General features: G+C 35.8%; 2 protein-coding genes across 3 annotated transcripts in view; one reads left to right on the top strand and one right to left on the bottom strand.

The window, feature by feature from the left end:
• b3glcta (beta 3-glucosyltransferase a) overlaps positions 1–5,712 on the bottom strand; it is a 110,915-nt gene extending 105,203 nt beyond the window's left edge. For both annotated transcript variants that reach the window (XM_067365559.1, XM_067365561.1), the window contains exon 1: positions 5,542–5,712. In XM_067365559.1, coding sequence (XP_067221660.1) covers positions 5,542–5,605 — 64 coding nt within the window. In that variant the 5' untranslated portion in view covers positions 5,606–5,712. The remainder of the gene's footprint in view (positions 1–5,541) is intronic.
• Positions 5,713–6,716: 1,004 nt separating this feature from the next.
• hsph1 (heat shock 105/110 protein 1) lies at positions 6,717–27,264 on the top strand. Its single transcript, XM_067365057.1, has 18 exons — positions 6,717–6,838; positions 10,670–10,727; positions 10,822–10,962; positions 11,054–11,176; positions 11,506–11,605; positions 11,689–11,822; positions 11,908–12,152; positions 15,167–15,395; positions 16,302–16,408; positions 16,552–16,685; positions 16,806–17,005; positions 19,081–19,188; positions 19,409–19,546; positions 22,390–22,515; positions 22,834–22,941; positions 23,329–23,448; positions 25,207–25,368; positions 26,413–27,264. Exons 1-18 carry the CDS (start codon positions 6,732–6,734, stop codon positions 26,587–26,589), a joined length of 2,517 nt encoding a protein of 838 aa, XP_067221158.1. The 5' UTR covers positions 6,717–6,731; the 3' UTR covers positions 26,590–27,264.
• Positions 27,265–27,597: the final 333 nt, after the last annotated feature.

Raw genomic sequence — 27,597 nt, 5'->3', positions numbered from 1 at the left:
CAAATCACCCTAATGCACGGTGAGGAGGAAAGTTTGAGTGGACAAAGACTCTTCAAAGATCACAGTTAGAGAACTGCAGAGAAGAGTCGAATCTTGAGTCCCAGAGAAGGGTGCCAATAATTGTGGCCAATGTGTTTTGGAGAAAACATTTATTTCATAATTTGATGAAACAATGCAGATTTATTTTTACACTCATCTTTGATCATATTTATCAAGCGTGCCAATAATTCTGACCACCACTGTATACAATTAATTTCACCAGTTCTCAATGAATTTTCCCTGGTGTCTGCACACGCAATAAGTTGTGACATTACAACAAAGCAGCTTGGGATTCGTTTTACAAACGAAAAAAAAAATTATATATATATATATATATATATATATATATATATATATATATATATATATATATATATATATATATATATATATATATATATATTAATTATATATATATATATATAATTCTTTGCATTCATATATAAATATAAAATCTGTTGAGTATATGAATACATTAATGCATTTTATAAAAATCCAAACAGTAATTTGTTTATTAACATTTATTTAGATTTTATAAAATTACTCTGCAACAAAGATTTTTTCAAGAATTACTTTTGCTGCTGAATTATACAATCACTTAGTTTAATAGCCTATTTTCTTTGTCATAGCTTATGATTATATTTTTATTAATTTTTTGTTTCCTCTATAATGAAGTAGTGTGCATTTAGTGTATTCTGGATTGTGTTTAACAAATAAAAGAGTGACCATTAGTTCATAATGGTTATAAATGATACATTTTATGTTGTTTTACCTTGTCTGTGATTGACCAGTTTGTTGTGATAGTTTCAGTTATTTATTGAATTGAATAAATTACTTTAATATTAAAAAGTGTGAACTGTAATCAAATGATAACTAAAAGTATTAAATTCATCACAATTATTTAATGAATGAAGCACAAAAAATGCATGACAAAGCCCTAAAATAGACTGTTAATCTGCATCAATTAATCGCCATAACCACAATTATTTTTAGACAATTAATCGTCGGCCAAATTTCACAATCGTGACAGCCCTACTCACACCAGTAAACACATTCAGAGAAGAGATGTCACTGCAAGAGAAGAGATGTCCTTTAGCGCAAGTTAAAAAGTTGTGAGAAAAGAAAATGAGCATGCATTGGCATTTCTTTGCTCATCGTAAATGCCTAGTTTGTCTCCATCTCCCATGGCTTTCAATCCCAAGCCAAATCCTAAAACTGCCTCTCACTGATAAGCAGAACAGAGCGCAAGTATTCACACCGCCAAGGTGATTTCATGCCATCCATGGATTGTTGCGCTCCCTGCATAACTTGAGATATGTATTTGACAGTCACTTTTTCCGACAGTGTGTATGTTTATCTTTTTAACTGTCAGGTGTAAACAGCACTTTTATCTTTCGAAACTGCTAGCTTAAACTGCCTCCCTACTCAAGCAACGGAATAACTTCAATGGGAACAGAATAACATCTGTGGAAAAAACTTAACAAAATGCCTTCTGGTTATTTTAAATCTTGCAGTACCTCATCAACTAACAAAACATCTTTGATGCTCATTTTAAATGGCTTTGTTTTTATCTGTGCCTGACAGCAAAACTGCAGTGGCCTTTGACTGATCATTCCTTCTTGCCTGCAGGTACACACAAAAGGTATGTTGTCTCTTTTTGTTTTGTTCTACACATCATAAATAATACAGCAGGACAGCGCTGATATCTTGATACATATCTTCATAAGACCCTTACAAAAAACGTTCCTTACAACGAGGAATACAACATATTTTGAGTAGGGATGCACAATATATCGGCCACCATATCGATATATGTTCATTTTTAATGTTATCGTTATACGTTTTGAATTGCTTGAAATGTGATTGAAATGTGCAGCGCAAGTCTGTCATATGAGCTACATAAAACTATAATTGTGTGCTTGGGACATGGATTTTAATGGTGAGACGTTTGTTTTTGTAATCAGGCTCTCAAAAATTATATAAAAATTTTGATTTAGATTTAATCGGCCAATATATCGGTTATTAGCTTTCAAGTATAAAGAATTATCGGTTATCAGTATCGGCTAAAATTTTCATATCGGTGCATCCATAATTTTAAAGGGTTAGTTTACCCAAAAATTCTTTCATTAATTACTCACCCTCCTGCGTTCCACATCTGTAAGACCTTCGTTCATCTTCAGAACACAAATTAAGATATTTTTGATAAAATCCAATGGCTCAGTAAGGCCTGCATCGCCAGTAATAATACTCCCCTTTTCAATGCCCAGAAAGCTACTAAAAACATATTTAAAACAGTTCATGTGACTACAGTGGTTCAACAGTAATGTTATGAAGAGATCAGAATACTTTTTGTTTGCCAAAAAAACTAAATAACTTTATTCAACAATATCTAGTGATGGGCGATTTCAAAACACTATCTATCTATCTATCTATCTATCTATCTATCTATCTATCTATCTATCTATCTATCTATCTATCTATCTATCTATCTATCTATCTATCTATCTATCTATCTATCTATCTATAACCATTCATCAAATTCTAACGTAACGGAGTGATTCTAAAAAGAAAGAAATTATGTTAAATATTGAAACCGCCAGTAGGTGGCAGCGATTCAACGTTTTAATGAGTGAGCTACTTAAATCGTTCATTCAAGCCAATTCGTTCAAAAGTCAGATTAATTAAGGAAGAAAACAAACACCGATGTGAATACTTTTGTCATTGATAAGATACTATTGAAAAATGAAGTAACAAAACAGACGGCTGTTTTGGTAACTGGTTACAGTTACACTGATAGTTATGGCTAAATTGCAATGGATTAGCTAGCTAAAATATATGTGGAGTGTACTTAGCTATTACAATGTTTTCATACCTCCTTCTCAGTACATGCTTTATTCTTTTTAACATCCCTCTTTGAACAGAAGTTTAATATAGTCGGCTGGCCAGCGGTTCTCTTCATTTTTTGGTGCTACCCGTGCTCTCCATTCAAACATTAGAGCTCCACTCGTGTTGTTTTGCTGAAAGTGCGACGCTTATTGGTTGGGCGTTACCAATCGGTTCAATGGAAAGGGGCTACTTTTTTGACTAATTTATTATGACAAACTCATATTCGATTAGAAACAAAATTATTGTTACAAAATAAATGAATTATACATATGTTAGTATAGATCTACTGTGATTTTCATGTTGAAATATTGGGGGGGTTGTAATGGATGGATTTGAATCCCCCCCCACAAATCATTTGTTTCGAATCAGTGGTTCAGAGCGTGTATCACACTGCCAGTCTCACGTGATTTCAGTAAACGTCATAAGTTTTTCGACATTTCATTGGTTCCCCTCTGGTGGGCATGACTCTAGCAATTTGGTACATGCTCAGAACCATTAATTTCAAATAAAAGATTTGTAAAGCTTCGAAGCTTCATGAAGCAGTGGTTTGAAATCGCCTGTCACTAGATATTGATGAATAAAGTTGTTTAGTTTTTTTGGCGCACAAAAAGTATTCTCGTTGCTTCATAATAACATTAAGGTTGTACCACTGTAGTCACATGAACAGTTTTAAATATGTCTTTAGTAGCTTTCTGGGCAAATTAAAGTGTTAATTATTGATCTTTATGAATCTTGAGAGACGAAGTACCATTGCTGTCAATGCAGGCCTCACTGAGCTATCAGATTTTTTTTATTTATATAAAAAATTATATATATTTTCCTTTTTCCATCATTTTCTTCCCTTTAAATTTTTATTTTTTTGTCACAAAATGTGAAATATTGAATTTTATTCATTTATTTTACAGGGATAATAGAGCTATAATGTAATTATGTGATGGCTATATTGATTAAAAAAAAAAAAAAAACTTTTGCTGTTAAAAAAAAAAAGGCAATTAATGCAAAAAACCTGATGGGTTTCTTAATGATGCTTTCAAGACGATCATAATAATTGCTGCAATTTTCACAAAACCGCTTGTTAGTCAGCTAAACTGATGTGGCATGTTTAAATAAGCCGAATTCAAAGCATCACAGTTAACCAAGACATAAAAACACGTGCAAGATTGGAAAATGCAAGAGGTAGTGATAATGCAGCACCAGCCCAAAATAGCAGTGACGGTTCTGTGAACTGACCTGAAACTCTCTCAAATGCCCCCTGAGCAGCAGGTCATCCTAACTGCTGAACTCTGCAGGTGCTAGTACTAAAACTAGGTCAGTTCCTCGAGATATTAGCAACCTCAAGTCTCATTCTTGAACAGCGAGGAGGTATATCTTCCGTGCACATCATTAATTCCATGAACAGTTATGCGACACCTTTCAGCATAGCCAACTTCCTGAATTTAAAAGAAGCCCTCAATAGTTTCTTTTCTCAGCAAATATTGAGGCACTTTGCGAAGTAGCAAATTATGCCTCAGTGACGAAACAGAGACAAAATAAGGAGCAATGATAATATTTCTCATCAGGCACAGCACACATTTTCCTGTGGTTCAGGTGTAAGACACATTATGATCCACAAGCTCTATACAATACAAATGGATGACATGCTCAATCCAACAACCTGAATTGCATTTACGTGACCGGCATCGGAAACACACAATTCATGCAATCGGGTGGTTGTACGCTTGATTTATGGCCACAATATCCACATATGTCCATATTAAACTGTCTTTATGGGCATTGATGAATACATTAAAATGGCTGTATCTGCATTGGTGCTCTGTATGAAATGTGTAACATTACTCATTTGCTGGCCATTGACCTCAAGGAAGGGGGAAAGAAGGTTTCAGTTAACCCAGCAGTATATTTGCACACATCTACTCCAAACTCTTGTGGTTCAGACTACTGCACATCAGTCTGTTCAATTAATTATTAACAGTGACGACCAAATACTCTGCTTGAAGCTGCTTACGCACAGTAAATTACACTCATGTTGCACAAAAATTATGTTAAGACAAGCAACACACTAGGTTTGCAGACAGAATATCACACCTATGACGAGTCAAGCTTGGCAGCTCATTAGGTTTTTGAGAGACAATCAATGAAACCTACAATGCACAAAAATGCTGTCTAGACAAGCAGCTCACTAGGTTCTGAAAGTCAATCACACTTATGATGCCCAAAATGTTGCCTAGGTAGGCAGCTCAGCCATTCATTCAGTCTACAAGACAGATAAGTTTGTAAAAGCGTGTATGCTTCAAATATGTTGGTGTTGAATTCATACAACTGTCAAATGGAGTTGTAAAGATCAATTTAAAACATCTCAAGCCTTCCTCTGAACTTGACCAAGCTGTTACACACAAAATTTAGGAAGTGTCATTTATGGCAGCTTATTTAAAATTGTTGAATACCCTTGCCACTAGTAACAACTGTTTATGCTCAGCATATGCTTTTCCATAAAAGAAGTAAAATCCTTTTAGACTGCTGCCTTTCTCAATAAACCAAACAAACAGCTACAGGAATAAATCTAAGAGTCTCGTGCTGAAAAACTTCATTTTGGTATATGAGTAGAGAAATACTTACCAAGCGATAAAAGCAAGAAATACCGGGCAACACTGTATCCGTATTGAGAGTTTATGGGAATCATAGTAAGAAGGAGCGCGGACAGCGCACGCAGACAGCTCGCTGTAATTGTGCTGTAGCAGAATGTTTGCACTGAGCTTGTATCCAACACTCACTACTGTGCGTGCCGATCATTACCCTGCTTTGTTTTGCGAGGACATTTCCTGTTGAAAGCGCGTCTCGGCTGCGCCCTCTCGTGGTCACATCGCTAACTACGACAAAAGGGGCAGTGCTAGACACTAACATAAGTGCGGTTAAAATTTTTATTAAAGGGGTAGTTTGTCAAAAAATGATAATAGCCAAATGCAACGTTAACTGACAACAAACGAAACCGTCATCATTTAGCCTACTCATGTTGTTCAAAACATGACTTCATTTGATTCTTTGAAACGGCAGAGCTTCATTCACGTTCATTGAAAGATGGTAATAATGGCAGGTGAACAACCACTTTGGCCTCAGTTATAAAATCACCTAAACTCTCTAAAGTAACACACGAATAATAGCTGCATTCAGCTTCGTCGACTATTGTTTTATAACCTTTCGGTGCGACATATGTTAAAACATATTAATACGACAAACTGTCACGACTGTCACCCCCACTAACATTTATGCGGTATTATTCGTGTAATATGCGAAATAACATGTAGAATTTAATCTCGCCGAACCTATCGACGCACTTTAAATGACATAAATCATTAGATTTGTGCAAACAAACTGACAAATTACATAGGAAATTGTCGATTTAAAACACATGAGTATACATGTGTCCCTCCCCCGAACCAATAATAAACCGCTCGTGACATTAAAAAACCGACTAGAAATCATTAGATATGTGCTATTTATCGCTGTATCGCATCATACTCTCGTTCGGTTGCCACAGCAACCCTTCAGACGCTCCGAGCTCAGTAGTCTGCGCCGAAAGCTCTGGAAATGTCAACGCAATCACACTGCGCGCACTGAAACGCTGCCGCTGCTGGGTTTGGAAGTTTCTGGAAAGTTCGCCGAAAAGAGATATATAAATGGGTCGTGCGTACTAAAATAGTGTGCGAGCTCTGGATTGCCAACGTTGACTGGACTGACAAGCACAGGCGGGTTTGTTTGTTTGTTTATCTGATCCTAACACACCGCTCGCGTACTGAGGAGCACCCGGGATGGCTGTCGTGGGCTTTGATGTGGGATTTCAAAATTGCTGTATTGCTGTGGTCAAAAGCGGGGGCATCGAGACCGTATCCAATGAATTTTCAGACAGATGCACGCCGTAAGTGGACGCTGTGCTTGCTAAATTAATAAAAATTCCTAGATATTGCATTGTATGAATCTTCAGTGTATCAGATGAATGCTGACATACTCTACATTTAGTATCCAGCCAGGCTGAAAAGGTTAAAGTGAAGCATAAGTCATACTTTAGGACCTAATGTCTAATAATTGATAAGCTGTTAATCTTTACTTGTTGCCTTTATAAATAACAGAACTCATTGCATAGTTTCTCATATCACACACCTGTCATATACCTTCAAAAACATCAGAAACTTGCATAGATGCAAACTCATCAACTTTCAGTGAGAAGAACTCACCTTTTTGAGATCAAAATAGGTCACCAATGGGATTTGCATAGACCCAATGAGAAAGTGTTTTATTGGTGGGGTGGGGGGTCTTACAAGTGTATACTTGTGAACTTACCAGGGTTAATAAACAACTGGTTGTTTCAGTAAGTACTGTACAATGTTTCCTTTACTCTTTACTTTAAAATTGTCTATAATGGGTAATATTTGATGTATCTGAAGTCTGAGATGTGGCAAACAGTATTGCCATCTAATCAGCCAATATTGTCTTGCATAGCACTTCATCATTTTCAATAGGAAATAAATGGAAACATTTGCTAATTTAGTTGTTATAGCACAAAATGTCAAATATTGAAAGAGGATTAAGACTGGATAAGTTGCCCCCCCTACCTTGGATAAGAAGACCCCCATAATGTATAAATGACTTTTGATATCATTCTTGTTAATATTTATAGATCTTTTTAGTGTCAACAATGTAAAATACTAAAACTGTTGTATTTAAAATTATATTGTGCTGATAATATATGAATAACTGATGACAGACAAAGCAGAATACCAGTAAAAGAGATTCGTCTGAAAGGTACAATTATTCTTTGACTTATATACAGGCATATTATAATATTTTCTTATCAATTGTGCATGTTTTAATTAAAGATATGTCGTAATAGCAGCACTATTAATGCAAATTCAATGATTTCATTCAACTAGCCTATAGGTTTTAATGAAAGCAAAGATGTCTGAAATGTACATGTAGATGTCTGTTTTAACCCCATGAAATACTAACTCTATTAAAATTAATAACACTAGTAACAACATGCCACTTGGGTCATCTTACCTCAAGGATAATTATTTTTTTTTTTTTACTTTTACTCCACAAATCTAAAAACATGTGTCCACTTATCCATCATTACCAAATAGACATAAAAAAACTTTAATATTCAACATAATACAATGTCAAAGATCACTATTTCCCAGATACCAATTAGCTCAATTAACCTTTAAACTGACTAAATCTGTCAAATGTTGAAATTTAGATGGCAAAATTATTATTTTATTAGCATTAGAATTTATTATATTAGAAATGGCAAAATTAAAAAGTGTAGCCATTCATCAAAAGTGCTCAGATGAGATTTTGTGTCATTTATGGTCAGGAGAAAAAATTAAGGTCATCTTTAAGGGATAGTTCACCCAAAAATGAAAATTATCCCATGTATATGACTATTTTCTTTCAGACGAACACAATCGGAAATAAAAATATCCTGTAAAGCCCTGGAAAGGCGCTATATAAATAAAACATATTATTATTATTATTATTATTATTATTATTAGTCCTCCCAGGTTTATGATGGTCTCAAATGGGGGGCCACGTTTAAAAAAAAAAATGCATCCATCCATAATCAAAATAATCCATACGACTCCAGTGGATTAATAAAAGCCTTTTGAAGTGAAGACATGCATTTTTGTAAGAAAAATATCCATATTCAAAACTTTATAAATTCAAATAACTAGCTTCCGGTGGACGACTGTACACATACACGGTTGAAACAAATAGGGCTGTGCAATAAACTCAAGATCCTCTTCTCTTATATCGAAATCAATTTATAAAGTTTTAAATATAGATATTTTTCTTACAAAAACGCATCTCTTCACTTCAAAAGGCCTTTATTAACCCTCTAGAGCCATATCGATTACTTTGATTTTGGATGGATGGATTTTTTTTTTTTTTGGCCCCCCATTCACAACCATTATAAACCTTGGAAGAGTCAGTATATTTTTAAATATATCTTTGATTGTGTTTGTATGAAAAAAGATGGTCATATAATTAGAATATCATCAAAAAGTTGATTTATTTCACTAATTCCATTCAAAAAGTGAAACTTGTATATTATATTCATTCATTACACACAGACTGATATACTTCAAATGTTTATTTCTTTTAATTTTGATGATTATAACTGACTAGAAAGGAAAATCCCAAATTCAGTATCTCAGAAAATTAGAATACTACTTAAGACCAATACAAAGAAAGGATTTTTAGAAATCTTGGCCAACTGAAAAGTATGAACATGAAAAGTATGAGCATGTACAGCACTCAACACTTAGTTGGGGCTCCTTTTGCCTGAATTACTGCAGCAATGCGGTGTTGCATGGAGTCGATCAGTCTGTGGCACTGCTCAGGTGTTATGAGAGCCCAGGTTGCTCTGATAGTGGCCTTCAGCTCTGCTGCATTGTTGGGTCTGGCATATCGCATCTTCCTCTTCACAATACCCCATAGATTTTCTATGGGGTTAAGGTCAGGCGAGTTTGCTGGCAAATTAAGAACAGGGATAAAATGGTCCTTAAACCAGGTACTGATAGCTTTGGCACTGTGTGCAGGTTCCAAGTCCTGTTTGAAAATGAACTCTGCATCTCCATAAAGTTGGTCAGCAGCAGGAAGCATGAAGTGCTCTAAAACTTCCTGGTATATGGTTGTGTTGACCTTAGACCTCAGAAAACACAGTGGACCAACACCAGCAGATGACATGGCACCCCAAACCAACACTGACTGTGGAAACTTTACACTGGCCCTCAAGCAACGTGGATTGTGTGCCTCTCCTCTCTTCCTCCAGATTCTGGGACCCTGATTTCCAAAGGAAATGCAAAATTTACTTTCATCAGAGAACATAACTTTGGACCACTCAGCAGCAGTCCAGGCCTTTTTGTCTTTAGACGCTTCTGACACTGTCTGTTGTTCAAGAGTGGCTTGACACAAGGAATGCGACAGCTGAAACCCATGTCTTGCATACGTCTGTGCGTAGTGGTTCTTGAAGCACTGACTCCAGCTGCAGTCCACTCTTTGTGAATCTCCCCCACATTTTTGAATGGGTTGTTTCACAATCCTCTCCAGTGTGCGGTTATCCCTATTGCTTGTACACTTTTTTCTACCACATCTTTTCCTTCCCTTCACCTCTCTGTTAATGTGCTTGGACACAGAGCTCTTTGAACAGCCAGCCTCTTTTGCAATGACCTTTTGTGTCTTGCCCTCCTTGTGCAAGGTGTCAGTGGTCGTCTTTTGGACAACTGTCAAGTCAGCAGTCTTTCCCATGATTGTGTAGCGTACAGAACTAAACTGAGGTGTTTTGAGTTAATTAGCTGATTAGATTGTGGCACCAGGCATGTTCAATATTGAACGTTTTCACAATATTCTAATTTTCTGAGATACTGAATTTGGGATTTTCCTTAGTTGTCAGTTATAATCATCAAAATTAAAAGAAATAAACATTTGAAATATATCAGTCTGTGTGTAATGAATGAATATAATATACACGTTTCACTTTTTGAATGGAATTAGTGAAATAAATCAACTTTTTGATGATATTCTAATTATATGACCAGCACCTGTATACCTAGGATGGCTTGAGGTTGAGTAAATCATGGGATCATTTTAATTTCTGGGTGAACTATACCTTTAAGTTGATGGGTTACTCTATTATCTGTCAATTTAGAATTGAAATTGTTGTTTAATATGTCTGAACGTTTTCTTTTAGAGCTGTTGTATCATTTAGTTCAAAGAACAGAACCATTGGTAATGCTGCAAGAAACCAGGTGGGCATTCCTGTTCTCATCTGTGATGATTATGAATGAAGTGAAAGTGATCTAGCGTGATGTAACACCATTAGTCTTTTTTCACTTGCTCTAGATGATAACCAATCCTGCAAGCACTGTCTCTCATTTTAAGAGACTACATGGCAGATTGTTTCAGGATCATGCTGTGCAATCAGAGAAGGCTAGTTTACCATATGAACTGGTACCACTAAATGATGGGAAGGTTGGAGTCAAGGTAAACACTGTGTTTTATAAGTAGTGAAGACAGGTTGTCATTGGTTATTGTTGGAGGAAAGAGTTAAATATTGATTTTTAATGTTGATTAGGTCATGTACCTCGACCAGGAGCACCATTTCAGCATCGAGCAGATCACAGCTATGTTGCTGACCAAATTGAAGGACATTGCAGAGGCAAATCTGCAGAAGAAAGTGGTGGAGTGTGTCATCTCTGTACGTATTTTTGCACGGGAGCCGTGAATAGTGCAAGAAATAATTTATTTTCTTGATATTTAATAGATACCAGAGGCATGTACCAGAAATAGAGATTTTAGTTCATTAGAAATTCTCCCAAATGATAATGTATTATAGTCATTTTTAGGCTTGTCATCATGATATTTTTAAATAAAAGGCCTCGCTTCACTTTTATACAGCAGTAAATTTTAATCAGGCCTTTTTTTTAATTTACATGTAAACCACAAATGTGCAAGCCACCAATCCGATGGTTTGTTTGTTTGTTTGTGTTATTTCTTTGGCCATACAAATTATTTTGTCACGCATAGATCCCCTCATTCTTCACTGATTCAGAAAGGAGATCTGTTCTGGATGCTGCCAAGATCGCTGGCTTGAACTGTCTGAAGCTATTGAATGACAACACCGCAGGTAGCTTTTGAACTGATGAAACTCACAACCACAGAGCCTTTGCATGTCTAAAGTGATGTTCACAGTATCATTTATCATTTCAGTGGCCTTAAACTATGGCATATACAAGGAAGATCTTCCAGGCTGTGATGAGGATCCAAAGATTGTGGTGTTTGTGGACATGGGCCACTCAGCCCTCCAGGTCTCTGTTTGTGCATTCAACAAAGGCAAACTTAAGGTGAATCTCAGTCAAAGTAAGACGCTTGTGTAGATCACCAACTTTACATTTTCATGCACATCAGTACATGCTCTTTACTTTGCAGGTGCTGTCTACCACCTTTGATCCTTATTTGGGAGGGAAAGACTTTGATCAGAGGCTGGTGGAATATTTCTGTGCTGAATTTAAGTCTAAGTACAAGATGGATGTAAAGTCCAAGGCTCGAGCTTTGTTGCGACTGACACAAGAGTGTGAGAAAGTCAAGAAACTGATGAGCAGCAACTCTACGGACATTTCCCTCAACATTGAGTGCTTTATGGATGATAAAGACGTATGTGGGAAAATGAACAGGTACGTGACTGTTTAGTATCACTTAGAGCTCAGAACTGTTATGCCTTTAAAATAGGGATGCACAGTATATTTGTTCCATATAGTTTATTGTCCAAAAGTAGAGATAATTGATATTTAAATTGTGTATCCTCAGTTTCCTCAATTTTATATTTAGACTTCCTTTGCTGTCATCTAACACAGTGGTTCTCAAACTAAATTATAATTAAAACAAAACAAAAAATGCGGTACAAAACCAAGTTTAAAATGCTACAAGTGAATAAACATCACATTATAATGTACAAAAAAATGATTGTTGATTTTGAACAAGATTACATATAAAAGTCTTAATAAATTATTAGTGTTTATAAAAAAAATTATAAAAATAAAAGTGTGTGTTTAACAATTTGATGCTTATTCACTTGTAGCATTTTAAACTTGGTTTTGTACTGCATTTTTTTTGTTTTAATTATAATTTATTTAAAGAAAGTAGAATAGAATTTTAGTTTCAGCTATTCATTGTTTTTTAGGCTTGCTGCGATAGTCAGTGTTATCGGTCTTACATAACTTGCCCACTGCGGCACTGCCCCCCACCGTTTTTTTTATTTATTATAGTAATAAAAATAATTTAGTTCAGTTAGAAAACAAACACTACAATTAAAAACTGAAAGCAGAAATTGAAAATGTGTCTGCTCAATGCAGCTTGAGCCAAATGAGAGTCGCAGCACAGAGCAGCAGCAGGAGTCAGTTTTCATTTATCACAAGAGTGAGAAGCTGACTGACAAGAGAATGGTGGAACATTTGGTTTCAGAGCGAAATGAAAGCTCCTATTTGGCAATATTTTGGATTTACACCCAGTGCAAATAGGGAACCTGCAAAAGATTAGTTGTTTTTCTAGTTGTGTTTTTCATTAAAGTCCCCCTAGTTTTCACCTTTTAATATGAATATGTTAGCCTACAGGTTATGAATAAGCTGGTGTGTTCCAAAACAATGACAGAATTTGCATTTAGGAGAACTTACAGTGTCTCACTTCCACTAAAGAGGATCACAGATTTTCATGACATCACCACGCACTTCAGCTTCTCATGAGATCTTCTGTCAAATCAAATGCTCTCTAGAATCTGAAGTCCCGCCCCCTCCTACAGAATCAACAGAGACTGAAACTGCGGCTGAAATCAGTCATTTGCTCACACATTTACTAGTTTCTATATGGTGAACGGCACATAGTGCACTATACAGAGGATAGGGAAGGAATCAGACATTGTAAATATGCTTTCCATTGATGTGAATGAAGTCTGTTTTCGCGTTAGTGTCTCGTGAACCGCCACAGCGCGAGCACAGAGTGGATCATATCCATGGACCACGAGTCAGCTCAGACCACAAAAGGTATCAGGCCCATTTGAATTCTGCACAGAATGCTGTATTTTAAAGTGATGTAAAAGAGATTAGGAGAAGAAACAGTTACAGATTAGAAGGAAACTGAGGTTTTACCTAGTTTAATGGCTCTTGCCGAGCTGTGGTATAAATGAAACACTATTGGCTATTTAAAAAAAAAGGGCGGAGCTGTACGATATACCCTGCCCTGTCTTCTTGTTTCAGTTGAAATTACGTCAACCCATTGAATAATGCTGCACATTCCATGGCAATTCAGTGGGCCTTTAAGAATAATTATTAAAGGTGCTCTAAGTGATCCTGGGTGGAGTAACTTCCTGTTGACGTTTGAATTGTTGTCAAACAAAACAGAGGCTAGCTTGACCCTCCCTTCTCCTCCTCCTCCCCCTCCCCTCCGTGCTTCCTGAAACAGTCATGAACGCGCATTTAAAATCATTCTTGTCGGTTATTGGCTGGAGCATGTTTATTATGTTTCGTGGTCCAGACTGCACCAGTTTGTTTTTGTTGCCGTTTTCGGAGCTTGTGGCGACTGCAGAGACCGTGTTTTTTTTTACAGTGTGTTCAGGGGACAGGCAGCTAGCGGATAGTGAGGAGATGTTTGCTGTATGTGACAAAAAATGTTTTGGCCTAAAATGCGTGACATCACTTAGAGCACCTTTAACCCACCATTCAAGCAGTTGCCGCACCAAATTTTACTTTCGAAAGCGAAAGTAAAATGTGCAAGGCCACACGAGCATTCATAACAGTGCGTGTTTACTGGCTCGGAGCAGAGCGAGCGTTTTCAGTTCATTCTCTATGGAAGCTCAACTTATGAATAGCCGTGCACATTTTACTTTTGAATTAGCGATTTAAAAGCAAGGTACAAAAGAGGGAATCGCCTCTCCCGGTGATACCAGTATTACCGCTGTTGTCACACGTTGATTAACTGGTGAGAAATATTACCACACCGTCACATCCCTATTGGTTATCAGGCATAACATGAAAATATTTATCAGCTCATTGGTATCAGAATTAATTTTTAAATGTAATCTTTATCAGATTTCAAAATAAATATTTTTTTTTCGTACTGTACATTAATGTTGTGATGCTTAAATTCACTTTTTAGCATTTTGAACTATTTTATTTTTAATTATTTAAAACAAAATAGCATATAATTTTGATATCAGCTGTTCATCGGTTATCAGGCATAACATACAGTATAAAGCATAAAATATTTATTGGTATCATATCGGTGCACCTCTACTGCAAGTACATTAATAAAGATGGTATTATTTATAAATAATAAAATATTTATTGCGTAAGATTCATGTTATATTGGGAGTAGTCTTATCTGCATAAGTGATGTACGTCAACACATGCTTATATTCTAATAGAACAAAGGCCATTTGATGCAAGTTTTAAGGGACTGTATGGTTTTCCCGACCCTCTTATAATGTAATTTAAGAGTCCCACGCTTATGTTTTCCAACATGCTTAAATTCACATCTTAATTGGGTATCTGTCTACACCTGTCATATTTAATTGCCCTTATTTGCTCTTAAATGCATGTCTATAAAGCACCAATCATGTTATCACAGAACTGCAATTGGGCTACTTAAGATACTCAGCATAGCTACTCAACAAGTGAAGCCTTCCTCTTCCACACAGGGCAAAATTTGAGGAGTTGTGTGCTGACATGATCGAGAGAATCATGGTTCCATTGATGGCAGCTCTAGAGCAGGCTCAAGTGCGGCTTCAGGACATCAGTTCTGTGGAAATTGTAGGGGGAGCCACACGGATCCCAGCTGTAAAGGCTCAGATCAGTAAGTTCTTCAAGAGGGATGTGAGCACTACATTAAATGCAGATGAAGCAGTGGCCAGAGGCTGTGCATTACAGGTAAGTTGGTTTTATTATACATAACCGATAGCATAATGTGGTTCATTTAAAGCTGAAGCATATATAGTTGAATATGCAGAGATGTCTATAAATAAGTCATTTGTATGTCAATTGTCCTGCAAAATTGTTGTTTAAGTATCCCTACCAACGCTAAATGGCAAAATCAACTCTTCCAATGGCATGGATTTGGGGCAGGGCTATTTTATTGATTGACCAATCACAAGCAAATAAAAAAGATTTATAATTTGATGGTGCTAGTAGCACAGAGGTTACACACTTCAGCTTTAAGAACTATAAATTCTTACAAGGTAGATGAACAAGAATCCTAAAATGGAATATATTTAGAAAAACAGCAAGAGTAATATACAAATTGTTGGCGCAAGTAAGATTTTTTTTTTTTTTCTCTTATTCTCACCAAAGTTGCATTTATTTGATCACAATTTGCTGTAAAAACAGTTATTTAAAATTGTAATACTTCACAATATTACTATTTTAATATAATTAAATTTATTCCTCTGATGGCAAAGCTGAATCTTCAGTCACATGATACTTCAGATCTTTATTTTAATATGCTGATTTCAAGAAACATTTCTTATTATTATCAACATTGAAAAGGGCTGTGTGGCCTTTTGTATGGCAACCGTGATTCTTTTTTTATAAGGATTCTTTGGTTAATAGAAAGTTCAAAACAGCATTTATTTAAAATAGAAAGATTTAGTTAAATAATTTCTTTCTTTCAAAAAAAAACATCTTACTGATCCTAAACTTTTGAATGGTAGTGTGTTTTGAGGCATGTTGCACGGTATATTTCATATAGAATTTGAGAACACAGTGTGAATCTACACAAAAATAAAATGATATTGATGGAATCAAAAGTTAATCTGTCGTATAATGGTTTTTCCATAGTGCGCCATACTCTCTCCTGCATTCAGAGTGCGAGACTTCTCCATCACAGATGTAATCCCATTCCCGGTTTCTCTTTCCTGGACCAGTGAAGCAGATGAAGGCAAATCGTAAGCCTCTCAGTTAGCAACCTCACTTTATATCAGACCCAAGCATGGGGAAACATGCTGCTGTTTTCATTTTAATTACTGTAACACTACACATGTGCTTGCACTTGCTTATTAACCTTGCATTATTTGTCCTTACCTTCCAGTTGTCATGAGATATTTGGCAGGAATCATCCTTGTCCATCAGCCAAAATGATTACATTTTACAGGAACAAGCCTTTCATTCTGGAATCTTTTTATTCAGATCTGACATTACTGCCCTTTCCTGAGGCAAAGATTGGTGAGAATCAAGGGGTTTTCCTTCAGGCCATGATAGTGTTTATATTACAGCATACAGATGAAGCTGAAGTCATATTTTGAATGTGAATTAACGCATTGCATGTGTGCAATGCCTCCACAGGTGAATATAAAGTGCAGAACATTCGACCTCAGCAGAATGGAGAAAAGGCAAAGGTGAAAGTCAAAGTTGAAGTAAACACCAGTGGTATAGTCAGTGTGAGCTCAGCTACTATGGTCCTGAGGGTCAGCTCAGACAAATCTGAAACCACAGAAATAAATGAGTTTTACAGTCATGGCGGCTCTGATGATATTGAAATAGAGGTAGGTACTATATTGGGCTCGTGTTCCATAACCATCGGTGTATTAACAGCTAAAGCTAATTAATTTGCCATACAATTCTTATTTGCTTGTTATGTGTGGTGCTGTCTTTTTTGTGTCTTGACAAATTTAATTTCCTGTAAAGGATCAATAAAGTATCAATCAGTTCAAATATTAAAGGGTTAGTTCACCTTAATATGAAAATTGAGACATCATTTACTCACCCTGGTGTTGTTCTAATGCTTTATGCTGCATAATACATTACATTTTGGTTTTGGTTTTTTACCAAACCCTATTGTATACACTTGGAATATGACACATGTCACATGGGAGCATTCTGTGATAGTTTTTTTTTGTTTGTTTGTTTGTTTTGTTTAAAACTTGATGCTGGCCACTATTGAGCAGGACTTTTTTTTTTTTTTTTTTATTCTCTTTTTGTGGTCTAAAAAAGACAGAAAGGCATATACAGTGGTGGTCAGAATTATTGGCACCCTTCATAAATATGATCAAAGATTACACTAAAAATATATCTGCATTGTTTATCCTTTTGATCTTTAATTCATAAAATTAGCAAAAATCTAACCTTTCATTGAAGAAAAACAGTTGAAAGTGGGGGGGGAAATAACATTAATAAATAAATGTTTTTCTCCAAAACACGTTGGCCACAATTATTGGCACCCCTAGAATTTTTTATGAGTAAAATATCTCTGAAGTATATTCCCATTCATATTTACTTTTTTTAGCATACCAGGGTGATCATGAACATGAAATTGTCCAGCCATGACTTCCTGTTCCACAGGAGTATAAACATGAGGAAAAAGGCCAAATTCCCGTAATCATTCATCACAATGAAAAAAAAAACAAAGAATATAGTTCTGATGTGCAGCAAATGATTGTTGAGCTTCACAAAATAGAAAGTAGCCGTAAGAAAATAACTAAAGCATTGAAAATCCCCATTTCCACTATCAGGGCAATAATTAAGAAGTTACAATCAACTAAAGATGTTACAAATCTGCCTGGAAGAGGACGTGTGTATAAATCGTCCTAATGCGTGGTGAGGAGGAGAGTTTGAGTGGCCAAAGACTCTTCAAGGATCACAGCTAGAGAATTGCAGAGATTAGTTGAGTCTTGAATCTTGAAAAAATTATCAAAAGAACCTACATCCCCATAAGTTGTTTGGGAGGGTTTCAAGAAAAATCCTCTGCTCTCATCCAGAAACAATCTCCAGCATATTCAGTTGTCAGTCAAGACTGGAACTTCAAACGGGACTAGTTTCTGTGGTCAGATGAAACTAAAAAAGAGCTTTTTGGCAGCAAAACCACCAGATGGGTTTGGTGCACAAGTGCCCCATGCCCACAGTTAAATATACTGCTGGATCTTTAATGTTGTGGGCCTATTTTTGTGCTGGAGGTCCTGGACATCTTGTTCAGATATATCGTATCATGGATTCTATCAAATACCAACAGATAAAAAATCAACCTGACCGCTTCTGCTAGAAATCTTATAATGGGCCGTGGTTGGATCATCCGTCGAGACAATGATCCAAAACAAACATCAAAACCATCACAAAAATGTGTCACTGAGCACAAAATGAAGCTTCTGCCATCCCAGTCCCCTGACCTGAACCCTAAAGAAAATGAGTGGAGTGAACTGAAGAGAAGAAGCACCAACATGGAGGAATGGTCTCTGATCTCTTGTCAGGTGTTCTCCAAACTCATCAGGCATTATAGAAGAAGACTCAGAGCTGTTATCTTGGCAAAAGGAGGTTGCAAAATGAATTGAATAAAAGGGTGCCAATAATTGTGATCAACATGTTTTGGAGAAAAATATTTATTTCATAATGTATGATGAAATAAACACAAAACACACACAGACACACACACACACAGTGGTGGAGGTGGGAATAAAAAAAAATAGTTTACAATAGCTTAGCTAACATGTGGTTCTTATAGTTATGATAAATAACATTGACTGATTGGGTTTCTATGAGGGTGACAGTGAGAGATTGGCTCCCTGTGATGCAGTAACATTGTTGTGTAGAAATATAACTATCAGCTCCCTGGTACTGTGATTTCTAGGACAAGATACTGGAGCCTAATATTCAGCTCTTGGTAGACAAAGAAAACCTGCCAACACCACAGTGTCCCCCCATGGAAAAAGAGCAGAATCAAAGAGATGCACTAAGCGTAAGTGAGCTACATCTCTCACTTACTGCTTGGCCACTACATTTAGCTTTATAATGTATTTCCATATTAAATGGACATGTTGATGTGTATCTAGTTTATATATATAAAAACAAATGCCATTCATGTCATGTCTTGTGAAAATATCTTAATATGTAAATGTTCTGTCAGTTTGACTGACTGTGGTACCGTTATGCTAATAGACATTGTCTGTTCTTCACAGATGAATGGAGAAGTAAACAACCACCCCCCTGATGCTAAAAAAGCCAAGATGAAAGTCAAGCATGTTGTTCTGCCAATTGAGGAGACATTTAACCAACTGTTGCCAAATGATCGCCTCAGCATTTACATAGAGCAGGAGGTACTGTTGACTAAATGTTTGTTTAATGTCACATGTATACATCAGTATCTAAAAGTATTAAAGTTTGTTGATAAGGAAAGGAGGTGGGAACCAACAAATGTAACTTTAATAACCAAATAGACAAACAACCAAATGAAAGTAAGCGAGAGCCCCTCATGGAAGATTGCCACATATAAACATAACTAAATATATCCTAAACATTAAAGTAAAGTCCCAGGCCTGGTCCTTTCTCATCTTCCACTGTCATCATTCCTCCCTTTTATCCTTGCGGAGCTCATCCACTGGACTCGAGACCAGTGTGTGTCACAGGTGTAATTTTTGCTCCACCGTCCTGTCCGCCCTGCTTCATGCCATAATAAAGTTTTAGGATGTTGAAACATTTATAGCGCAAGTCATTTTAGGACATAAAATAAGCAAGAAATATCTAAGATTCAGTACTATTTCTAGGTCGAAAATCGAAGAAGAAAAAAAATACACTGATGTTCAATTTGTTTTTTAAGAAGTCTCTGTAACACTTCATTTTACAGTGTCATTGTTACATATGTTGCATGCAGTTACTATAGTATTTACTATAAATTATGCATAATTACATGCAACTAACCTTAAACCAAACCAAACCTTAATCCTAACCCTGGTAAGTACTAAGTAATAATAAGTACATGTAGTTACTTAAAGGGTTAGTTCACCCAAAAATTAAATTTCTCTCATTTATTACTCCCCCTCATGTCGTTCCAAACCTGCAAGACCTTTGTTCATCTCCGGAACACAAATTAAGATATTTTTGATAAAATCCAAGAGGGTTTTTTTATCTCCCATACAAAGCAACAAAATTATCACATTCATCATCCAGAAAAGTACTAAATACATCGATAAAATAGTCAACGTGACTATAGTGGTTCAACCGTAATGTTACAAAGAGGCAAGAATACTTTTTGTGCACAAAAACAAAACAAAAACAATGACTTTATTCAACAATTTTTCCTTTTCCCTGTCAGTCTGTTACGCAGTTGCCCCAGCGAACGCATTGCAGAGCTTCCATGTATCCTCAGTATTGGCCGAGGCTGTATTCACATGAGCACCATGACTGCGTATGATGCTGACGCGGGAGCCGGCCAATACTGAGCTTCATAACATTAAGGTTGAAAAGTCACGTTGACTACAATGTCTTTTCTATTCTCTGGACCTTGAATGTGGTAATTTTGTTGCTTTCTATGGGAGATAAAATTTGGATTTCATCAAAATTAATTTGTGTTCCAAAGATAAATGAAGGTCTTGCAGGTTTGGAATGACATGATGGTGAGTAATGAATTACTCAGTACTTAAATTTATAACTAACAAATGGATCTTACAATAAAGTGTAGCCAAAATCTCTTATGCTCTCCAAGGCTTTATTTATTTGATCAAATACAATGGATGTTGAAAACAGAAAGAAGAAATATTTTGTAACATTAAAAATGTATTTACTGTCACTTTTAATCAATGTAAAGTGTTAGTTTTTTATCGTTAGTATAGATCGTGTGATCTCCTTTGAAAAGAGGAACATACTAAATACTAAGCAAATTTGTGCCATCAAATTGAAAATTGAATTTACCTTGGCATAGCTGAATAACAAAAGTTCAGTACATGGAAATGACATACAGTGAGTCTCAAACACCATTGTTTCCTCCTTATATTTATATAAATCTCATTTGTTTAAAAGACCTCTGAAGAATAGGCGAATCTCAGCATAACACCGACTGTTACGTAACAGTCGGGATCATTAATATGTACGCCCCCAATATTTGCATATGCCAGCCCATGTTCAAGGCATTACACAAGGGCAGCCAGTATTAACGTCTGGATCTGTGCACAGCTGAATCATCAGACTAGGTAAGCAAGCAAGAACAACAGTGAAAAATGGAGCAATAATAACTGACATGATCCATGATATCATGATATTTTTAGTGATATTTGTAAATTGTCTTTCTAAATGTTTCGTTAGCATGTTGCTAATGTACTGTTAAATGTGGTTAAAGTTACCATCTGTTATTACTGTATTCACGGAGACAAGAGCCGTTGCTATTTTCATTTTTAAACACTTGCAGTCTGTATAATTCATAAACACTACTTCATTCTTTATAAATCTCTCCAACAGTGTGTAATGTTAGCTTTAGCCATGGAGTACAGCCTCAAATTAATTCAGAATCAATGTAAACATCAAAATAAATACCATACTTATGCGATTAGATGTTGCATGATGAACACTTTGTAAAGATCCATTTTGAGGGTTATATTAGCTGTGTGAAAATTTGTTTATGCAGTGATAGTCGAGAGCTCGGGAGGGGGCGGAGACCGCGCTTTTTAAAGGGGCCTTAGCATGAATTGCCGCATTTCTAAATATACCTCAAAATAGGCAGTTAAAAAATTTAAAAAAAAGTCTATGGGGTATTTTGAGCTGAAACTTCACAGACACATTCAGGAGACACCTTAGACTTATATTACATCTTGTAAAAAAAAACGTTCGATGGCACCTCTAATTGAAATTTTCAGTCCAGTTGCAATGCTAATAATAAATTCATAATTATATACGCTGTATTAAATTAAAGCAATTCAAAACAAAGACATTTTCTCTAGACCCCACTGTACATGTAACAGTTACGAAAGTGATGAAAGCTGTCTGTATGAGATTCAGTAAAGCTCAAAAGCAGTGATATTTTGTTAGCCTTGTAATTTTGGTATCTTGACAATGTATGAAGCTATAAACATGAATAAAGACATTCTGATAGAGTTTTGAATATCAGAGCTATTCAAAAATCCATCAGTCATTTTCACCATCTGGTTCTTGCTTTTTTTTCCCCTAACAGAGCAAAATGATACAGCAAGACTGCCAGGAGAAAGAGCGTAACAATGCTAAAAATGCAGTCGAGGAGAATGTCTATTACTACAGACACAACCTGGAGGGCCCCTTTCAGACGTTTCTAAATGCTCAAGTAATGTATCTTCTGTGCAGCTTTTCCCAGATAACACGCCATTACCTGTAGGGTGTCATGTAATCTATTTAGCTCACAGGAACTATTATCAACAGATTGTGATTTATTCATAGCACTTGTTTAATGTTTTCATGTTTCAGAAGCCTGTTCCTGATTACTGAATCTCTAAAGGCCATTTTAATGCATAAATGAAACAGTCTCATTCAAATTAGTTGGTAGTTCATATGAGCTCCTTGGTGAATTGCAGTTGAATGGACCACAAATCTAAATGCAGCATAAAATATTGCTAAACAAATGCTTGTTTTTGTTTTTCTCCAGGACCATCAGACATTCTCTGAGCTTTTAAATGGCACTGAGAACTGGCTCTATGATGAGGGAGCAGACCAAGATAAGCAGACGTACATTAACAAGTTGGCAGAAATACATGTGAGTCGTTTGTCCTTTTTGATGAACAAACACATTTGATCATGGGGTTAGCCTTTGTGTGGCATGACAAATTGATTTTGTGTTCTCTCAGAGATAGCCGGACTCGTACACTGCAGTAGGTTTAACGTTAAGCTTTGTTCAATATGTGACGGCAGTTTTGTGTTTTAATTGACTTGCGCTGTCTTGACAGCTTGTGGCGTTCGCGATGGCATGTGCTTCATTTAAAGGCTGGGAGAGTCATTTGTGTAGCTTTCAAAACCCCTCTGATGCACTTTGGGAAGAACTCTAATTGGTTGCTGTGTACTGCAAACCAAACAAAAGCATTCATGAAGCATTCAAAAGCATTACAAACAGTGATGTATTAAAGCCTTTTGTTTTATTCAACAGAAACTGGGTTTGCCTGTGCAAAACAGATACCAGGAGTCCATACGGAGACCCAAAATGTTTGAGGAGCTGTCAGCCAAAATACAGAGTTACATGTCTATTGTGGAGGAGTATAAGAATGGAGTAAGAATAAGTTTTCTTTCTCATTTCCTTTGCCATATATTACATCTTATTTAAAACAATCCTGCTCTGCAAGGCACATTACAGCACAGGGAGACATTATGTTAAATTGTTTTATACATTATAATGGATCCCATGCAGTTATGCAGTCAGATTTCAGTCATTAATCTCTTACGACTGACTATAAATAGTGTCTGCTTTTACATTTATTCATTTAGCAGATGCTTTTATCCAAAGCACCTTACAAATGAGGAATGCAACAACAAAGCAATTTATCCCAAGGAGACAGTCATATCAAAAAATGCTGCAATACTTTTAAGTTCCTAAACTGACTAGAAAAATACAAGCTTGTGAAACACTAGACAGTTTGTAAGTATAGTAAGGCATCAATGGTTGTCTTATAATTCACACAAAACTATAATAAATTAAATAATTTATTGACAATAACTAGGGATGCACAATATTTATTCATTTAAAGCCATATCAGCATCAAAGGCTTATCCATGGCAAACTCAAATCCAATTTAAAATAATCATAATAAAATTTCAATTAAGGATATACACTCATTTATCTCATATTATCTCTATAAAAAAATAAATAATAATAACAAGTTATATGAAAATTTTCAATTTGATATTCAATAAAAATTCTAATATTTTCTGAGGAGAAATGAATTAACATTTTCTAAAAATGTTAATGTCTTTTCTGAATAAAAACATTTGGGATACACAATATATTGGTGCCATATCGGTTATTGGCCGATATTAGAGTTTTTTTTTAAATCATATTTAAATGTATATGCGTATTTTCTTTATTTTTGCCATCATCTAATGCTTACTGTCAGTATTTAAAAAGATATTTGGAAACACTGTTAAACCTCTGGTGTTGTTCGGTCATTTTAGACCAAAAAACCCCCCCAAATTTTGTGATTTTTTTTAAAAATCGCTACTTCATCGAAATGGCAAGAAACTCAGTGTGTGACTACAAAAAATATCGTGGACTTGATTTAAAAAAAACTGAATGGTCATAAAAAATAGTCACACTTGTGTTGTTCACAGTCAGAAATGAACATCATAGGAAATGAATGGTAAATACGAAAAATATTAAAAAAGACCTTTTGGGTGGTACAATCTACAAACCAGCTACAATGCAAAAAAAGCACACAGAAGGGAAGAGGTGGCACTCTGAAATATCAAGAATGCAAATTAGAGACACCGTGAACAACACAAGTGTAACTCCTAAATGTAGAATACCAGAGGGTTAAATGTAATCTTTAGCAAATCTCAAAATAAATATCCATTTTTCTTACTGTATATTATGATGTTGTGATGCCTATATTTACTTGTAGCATTTAATGTTTTAATTCATTTAGACAAAATTATATATAATTTTAATGACTTCATTAAAAACCAATGTATACTTTAGTAATGCAATGTTTAAAAGGTGCAGTAATTACATTTTTGAGAAACGTTGTTGAAAGTGTATTGGACCGAGCACCACAACGAACTTGTAGCCAATCAGCAAGAGGGAGATTTGAAGAAAGACTGTAGAAAGAGAGATGGCTGAGAGACATTACAAAAGAGAAAAGCTCAGAGGATTATCACTGGGAAAAAAGGGTTATGATCAGGCAAGAGCTTTAGGACCCGCACCCACTGGAGAGTTTACTGCACCTTTAACCCACCTTAAAATCCAAGGTAGTTTTAAAACCAGTTTAACAACTCTGTAAGTGCATTTTAATATATCGCAAATTTTGTCTTCCAGAGTGACAGTTACTGTCATATTGACGCCATAGACATGGACAAGGTCAGAGTGTGTGTTGAAGATACTCAAGTGTGGATGACAGTCATTCAGGATTCTCAGGATAAACGCACACCTGATCAGGAACCTGCCATACACAGCACTCAGATCCAGAATAAATTAGAGGTGAGAAAAGACTAAAAGCATTGTGAAAGCTTTTCATTGGGGGAGACAGATCTAAGAATAACCTTATATGTAATATGTATTGAATTCTATGTACAGCCACTGGAGGTGGTGTCAGCTGTCTTTTCTTTGAGATCTAATTTGTGTTCCAAAGATGAACAAAACCTTACGGGTTTGGAACGACACTAAGATGAGTAAAAGATCACAGAATTTTCATTTTTGGGTGAACTAACCCTTTAAAACCAATTTATAATCAATTCAATTATATTTGCATTTGTTTGCAACAGTGTTTAAAGGGTTAGTTCACCCAAAAATGAAAATTCTTTCATTTATTACTTACCCTCATGCCGTTCCACACCCGTAAGACCTTCCTTAATCTTCGGAACACAAATTAAGATATTTTAGTTGAAATCCGATAGCTCTGTGAGGCCTCCATAGGGAGCAATGACACATCCTATCTCAAGATCCATTAATATACTAAAAACATATTTAAATCAGTTCATGTGAGTACAGTGGTGCAATATTAATATTATAGAGCGACGAGAATATTTTTGGAGCACCAAAAAAACAAAATAACGACTTATTTAGTGATGGCCGATTTCAAAACACTGCTTCAGGAAGATTCGGAGCACAAATGAATCAGTGTGTCGAATCATGATTCGGATCGCGTATCAAACTGCCAACCGCTGAAATCATGTGACTTTGGCGCTCCGAACAGCAGATTCGACACGCTGTTTCATTTGTGCTCCGAATCTTCCTGAAGCAGTGTTTTGAAATTCTCGTCGCTTTATAATATTAATATTGAACCACTGTACTCACATGAACCGATTTAAATATGTTTTTAGTACATTAATGGATCTTGAGAGAGGAAATGTCATTGCTCCCTATGAAGGCCTCACGGAGCCATCGGATTTCAACTAAAATATCTTAATTTGATATTATTGAAGGTTTTATGGGTGCGGAACGGCATGAGGGTAAGTAATAAATGACAGAATTTTCATTTTTGGGTGAACTAAGCCATTAACATTTCTGTTCATAATTCTACAGGCACTCAACAACATTTGTGAGGACATAGTTTCCAAACCCAAGCCCAGGGTTGACTCTCCTATGGACGACAACATTCAACCAGAGCGCCCACACAACAAGAAAAGCCCAGAAGATGTGACGATGGAATACACAGATTTTGTTCAAAATGAAGCAAAAAACACCCATGCCAATATTTAGCAGCTTCTTATATTGGAAACACAATATGGCTGAATTGCATGTAAAGTGATTGAGGTAACAAAGGTAAATGAAGCTTTTTTTGTTTCTTATATTTGATGTTAAGAGGCACATTTGAACCTTGTTTCTTATATTTAAAGTGATATGTGATTACTTTTATTTCATCTTCGTGTAGCATCTACAGCTTGAAATCTTTAAAGTTCCCACTGTTTCTCCACAGTTTCGCTTTGGTCGCAAAGCTTTGTTATAGTCTGACTCAGACCATTGACTATGAAAGCAGTTCCACAGACTCAAAAACAATAAAAAAAAAAAAAATCATGAATGTTTCTATTGCTGTTTTGGATTAAGAAAAGAATAGATGTAGATGTAATAGCAATCAACGACAATATTAAGAGAACATCAAATGGAACTGAAGCTGTCATTGCTTAGCAATGACTGAAAGAAAGCTCACGCTGAAACTGTGGCTCTAAACAAAGTGAAAGCTTGCAATTTCAGAAATGGATGTACAAGGGCTGCTGCTATACGCTTGATTGTTCGGCTTTATTTTCGCTGTGCATTCAATAGGAAATGTCATGTAAATTCACAATTTATTTATAGCGCATACCTGACAGACAATCTGTGCAGGTGGAAATGCAGCAGATGTCCTTACAGTGAATTGTTGTTTGTTTCTTTGTGTTGTGCCTGAAACTTTTGCTGTAAGTTTAAAATAGCAATAAAATAAACACTTCTAAAACTTTAATTCCACATTTTTCTACAAATCTCTTTAAAGGGATAGGTTACCACAGGTTATGTTGAGCTTCTGCTTATGTTCACTGATCAAAGGCAGTCAATAGAAGGAAATCTGACAGCATTTTGTCATCAAAAAGATTTTAATGTGTGTTTTGAAAATTAACAAAGGTCTTGAAGGTTTGGAACGACATGAGGGTGAGAAATTAATGACAGAATTTTCATTTTTGGGTGAACTAACTCTTTAATGTTTTAAAAATAGTTAGAAAAAAACAAAAATAAAAA

Source organism: Chanodichthys erythropterus, chromosome 17 (assembly GCF_024489055.1).
Source record: "Chanodichthys erythropterus isolate Z2021 chromosome 17, ASM2448905v1, whole genome shotgun sequence".
Lineage (NCBI taxonomy): Eukaryota > Metazoa > Chordata > Actinopteri > Cypriniformes > Xenocyprididae > Chanodichthys > Chanodichthys erythropterus.
This window is presented reverse-complemented; position numbering and strand designations above follow the sequence as displayed.